The sequence below is a fragment of the Procambarus clarkii genome, chromosome 25 (assembly GCF_040958095.1).
Source record: "Procambarus clarkii isolate CNS0578487 chromosome 25, FALCON_Pclarkii_2.0, whole genome shotgun sequence".
Lineage (NCBI taxonomy): Eukaryota > Metazoa > Arthropoda > Malacostraca > Decapoda > Cambaridae > Procambarus > Procambarus clarkii.
Window position 1 is genome coordinate 3,529,495 of NC_091174.1, and position 5,000 is coordinate 3,534,494.

General features: G+C 46.2%; 1 protein-coding gene across 1 annotated transcript; it reads right to left on the reverse strand.

The window, feature by feature from the left end:
* Positions 1–680: 680 nt before the first annotated feature.
* Positions 681–3,571, reverse strand: LOC123756412 (lysosome membrane protein 2). The gene has a single exon (XM_045739549.2). The coding sequence runs from the start codon at positions 2,766–2,768 to the stop codon at positions 1,251–1,253; it is 1,518 nt and encodes a 505-aa protein (XP_045595505.1). The 5' UTR covers positions 2,769–3,571; the 3' UTR covers positions 681–1,250.
* Between the last annotated feature and the right edge of the window lie 1,429 nt (positions 3,572–5,000).

Genomic DNA, 5,000 nt, shown 5'->3' on the forward strand with positions numbered 1-5,000 from the left:
CCGCTCTCCAAGGCCTTCCCAACGTCACTAACCTGATGTATTATCTTTCGCAGCGAATGAATAGGGGGAGGTGTGTGTGTGTGTGTGCTGTTCAGGTTGGCGCCTCATCGATTATATCGCCCCGGGAATGAATGACGCGCGTCGAACCTTCCTGTTAGTATATCCCTACGTTTGTTGATGACTAAGATACATATGGAGTAACATTAATGATTAACAGAAGGCACCAAGCCGGGAAGGCTATGTAGCACCACAGAAATACTTAAAGTTTAATGTATTTATGGATGGCGTTTCGCCACGCCATAATTGATGAGGCTGAGGACAATATTAGATCTGCTCCTCCACTATAGATCTGATATAGTTTTCACTGGTGAATGGTCTGCACTGTGTGTGTCATATGGCTGTATAGTGTTATCAAGTGTTGTATGGCGTTACTAAGTGTTGAAATACACCATGTAATGGGATGTTAAAAATTCAAAGAATTCTATTAAGACCTATATGGAGTTGTAGCTTGTTGTATGAGGCTATAGCACATTGTATGATATTGTAGGGTTTTGTATGAGGTTGTAGTATGTTGTGTACAATGTTCTAATATAATAAATATAATAATTATAGACACATAAACAGTTGTGTGACCGCCTCTATGGGCCATAACCCCAACACTGGAAAGAAAATAAAGAAACTTAAAAGGATAGACAACTTTATTTGTCCATCAGTAAACATGGTTGAGGACTGATCAAGTTGGGCTGGGATTCCGCTCCTATAGACTCTTGTACAGCTACACTTGAGGACGACACTATATTGATATTCACTTTACGGTGCATTCTTAGCACACAATCTCTGATATTGGTCACTGTCAGTTTCTAAAGCGTGGCAACCTTAGCGGGTGACCTGGAGACACCTGTGTCCTTCCCCACCACAACTGAAAGGGAACTTGCCTCAGATATAGTTTTGTTATCTATATATTTAACAAAAAAATGGTGTGTATAGACTACGCGCTATCCTGTTTCTATATAACTTTTCCGTTCAATAACACGAGTTGGGTACTTTGGGCACAAAGTCTTCATCTATTTACAAAGTCACGTTGCCAGGAACTACGTAAGTCAAAGGTTCACACACGCGTCATAACCATGCTAGTAGCAACACAGGAAACACTGCGATTTTACACCCTAGATGGCACTGATGAACAGCTGCTGCCGTCTCTCTACGTCAACACTGCACTGAAATATATTAACTACTTGAACACACTCTCTTCAGTTATAGCTCTCATCGTTCAGCTTCTCTGTCAGGCTTTTGTCCTTCTCCTTCTCCTCTCCTTTACTCTTTTTCTTCTTCTTCGGGTCTGAAGATCTGTGTCTAAGCGCTAAAACTGCCTTAACTGCGGCTACCAAGATAAGTGTAGCCCCCAAGGCCACTAGAAGCCCCGTGGCTACGTCGACGAGAGTGAAAGGAAGGGTGAGAGTACGATGGAGAGCAACGGTGCGTTCCAGAGGCACCTCCACACTCTCGTTCACCCACAGCACCGGCAGGATGACGTCCGGGACGCTCCTGAAGGTGGGTAGGTTGCTGTATCGACGTAGAGGGATGTTCACCTGAATCCTCTTGGCGGCGCGGAATGTGACTCCCGTAGTGGGCTCTATGTCCAGGTAAGTCTCGTGTTCGTGCTCTTGAGGGTTCAAACCGACCACTTCCTGGGCATCTTCTGGTGTTCCTTGATAGAAGTGAGGGGTGGACATGACCACAGGGGCTCCTTTCCTGCACGGAGCTACGTTGATCATGGAGGCGCGGCAGGTGAACTTATCGGTACAATAACATTCGTTCTCTAGGTTGTCGGCGAGAAGTTCAGGAGGTAGGACATAGCGGTAAAGGGTGAGGTGCCCGTGCCTCACTTCCTTCTGGTACACAGCGTAGATAGAGCGACACAGCTCCGCCGTGTACAGCCGCAGCGGCTTAGTCTTACTCACGGGCTGAGGGAACTGGTTGCCAGTGGTGCCATTGATCATATTGCAGGAGTTGCCGCCCCACGCGTCCTCCTTCCAGAATTCGATATTCTCTTTCCCTCGCCATCTGACGATGTTCTGGTACTCGGCCATGCCATTCACCCCCGTGTACACCGTGTAAGTACCGTCGTTGGAGTTATTTTTCGGGTAAAAGAAGCCGAATTTACCTGTAACATGAACAGGATCGTTGGTCATCGGCGCGAGCACTTTAAACAAGGGCTCGTCGTAGCCGTAAAAGAGAAGTTCCCCGACTGGTTTCGTGATAAAGGGTTTCACCTCGAAACGTACAAACCAAATTTCTATCAGGGCTTTAAGGGCAGGTTTCAGGGCCTCGAATTTAGCCCCCAATGTCATCATTACGGCATTAATTGTGGTCACGTGGTCGCTCAGCTTGTAACCCTTCGACAAGTCTTCCCGGAAATAAAATGTCTTATTTTGAACATAAGTAACGGAGCCTTCCTGGTCATTGAAGGTGAGGTTGTACTTGAGCTGCTTCTCCTCGAAGGTGTAGGGTCCTACTTGCTGCAGCACTGGCACCGCCCCCTCCAGCACCGCCTCGCTGTTGGTCACGTTGAATAAATAAAATTGCATGAAGATTGGGACGGGCGGAGATTTGAAGGATTCCAGCGTCTTTGACCCAGGGACGAGGAGGAGCTTGTTGGAGAGCATCTTGTTGAAGACCCTCGAGAAACACCTCTGGAAGACGATGCTGCCGGCGATGAGGACGACCCCCACCACCAGCAGCACCGCCACCTGCACCTTCACTTGCATAGTCTCTACTCTCACTCACACTCACCTGGCCACACACATGGTCTCACTAGCCTCAAGAGTCAATCACGAAAGCAATGCTCTCACACAACATTGAGTTCACTTTATTTGAATCGCACTGGTGCAATGATCCGTGCAACAAGTCACCGGTAAACAGGTGTGTCTAGAGTTATCACCTGTGGCAGGCAGACTCTGGTCTCGTCACACGTGGCAGCAGCAGCTCTCACAACCCAGGCCTCGCGGGCTGGTCCTCGAGGCGGGTGCGCGAGGAGCATGTGTGTGTGTTGCAGACACACACACACGTGGTGAGGGCGAAGCCCCCGCACCGCCACCACAACACACTAGACGCCTGGAGTCGCTGCTCGGCTGGGTTGCCCTTCTCACGGGTGTAGCACTGCTAGACACACGCTGGGTGAGGGGAAGATGTGCGTATGCGCATTGTGGCAAGTGTGAGTGAATGAGTGCCTGTGTGTATGTGGGATTTACACCTGCGGCGAGAGGAGTACACTCACTCGGAGACGCTCACCACGTGACTGGGAGAGTGCGGCAGCCAACTCCCCCTAGATAGCTGCTCCCTCGCGCCAGCTCCATCCCTCCCTCCCCACGCCCCTCCCTCCCCACACATATTCACTACGGAACACTTGACAGAGACCCACATGACCCCCTATCACCTTAATATGATGCCTCGCTGCCCACACCTGCCACAGCAAGTCAGGAAATGTAGTTACAAACTAATAGCCAAGGGAGGCGTGTCAAGGGAGCTCAACTTCTAATAATATATTGACTAATAATGGATGAAGCTGTTCTCTCTCTCTCTGGCTGGGGTTATCTGCCAGTTATTATCACACATTAACTGTTCGTGTGTGCGCGCGCACGCATACATATCTACCAACCCATTTTAGTTTATTTCGTAATTCCTTTCACCCCGTCCCATCCCAAATCCTTATCCTGACCCCTACCAAGTGCTATATAGGCGTAATGCTTTCCCTCGATAATAATAATAATTGTTTACTGCACCTGGAGCCAGATTCACGAAGCAGTTACGCAAGTACTTACGAACGTGTACATCTTTCCTCAATCTTTGACGGCTTTGGTTACATTTATTAAACAGTTTACAAGCATGAAAACTTGCCATTCAACTGTTGTTATTGTTATAAACAGCCTCCTGGTGCTTCCGAGCTCATTAATTGTTTAATAATTGGAAACAAAGTCGCCAAAGATTAAGAATAGATGTATAGGTTCATAAGTGCTTGCGTAACTGCTTCGTGAATCTGGCCCCTGGTATATAATGCCCCAAACCCATCCCGTTGATCATAACAGAAGAATCACAGTTACATATCTGGAACTGGACCGCCAATATTAAATTACCGTTATTTACATATATATATGATAATGTTTTTAATGTGGGAACTTACTTCTTTTTTGCTAGGTTAATTTGTAATGTCTGCATACGGTTGCTGTGTGCGGCAGTGGAAAAGGTTACAAAGATTACATAATGGACTCAGGAACTGAACCCCTAAAGTTCATTCAGCTATATATAACGTATCAAGTTGCAGTCTTGGTATGTCAGATGGTTTAACATACACGTCAGCAGTCTATTCACTTATCAAGCTACATATATATATATATAAATAGCCGGCTAAGGGATTGCAGCTAAGCTACATAGCCGTGATCCCAACAGGCGCCCCTATCACAACACTTGAATGCTGTAGTTAACCTAATTAGTTGATTAACCCACTCCCAAGGATGAGTGGCAGGAGGAGGAGGGGGGAGAGGGGGTTGTTTCAGTGCCCCGTAACGGGTCTAACAACAGAACAACAAATATCTCTAAGCTAAGTCATTTACATTTGTGGTTTGAATTAGTTACTTATAGAATTTGGTGTTAATAAAATCAGCAATTACCGATTACACTGAGTATAAATAATTAATAATTCATTTTGTCGGGAATTAGTAAATGAAGACCTCGACTTGAAAATGGTCCAGGACGGACCGAAACGTCGTCGTCCCTTCAACTTCTAGTGTGTGGTCTGGTCAACATACTTCAGCCACGTTATTGTGACTCATCGCCTGCACTTAGTAAATGAATTAATAATTCATTTTATTGGCATTTATCAATAAACTTTATGACTTTGTTTGGGCAGCATATATCAACTGGGACTGATATATCAATGCCCTTGTCTGCCGCCGAGGTTGTAATAGCAAGAATATTGATATTATTATTGATATTTTTTTTAT

What these genes read in the sequence shown, in the direction of transcription:
- LOC123756412 (XM_045739549.2), bottom strand. Translation starts at nt 2,768, where the DNA reads ATGCAAGTGAAGGTGCAGGTGGCGGTGCTGCTGGTGGTGGGGGTCGTC.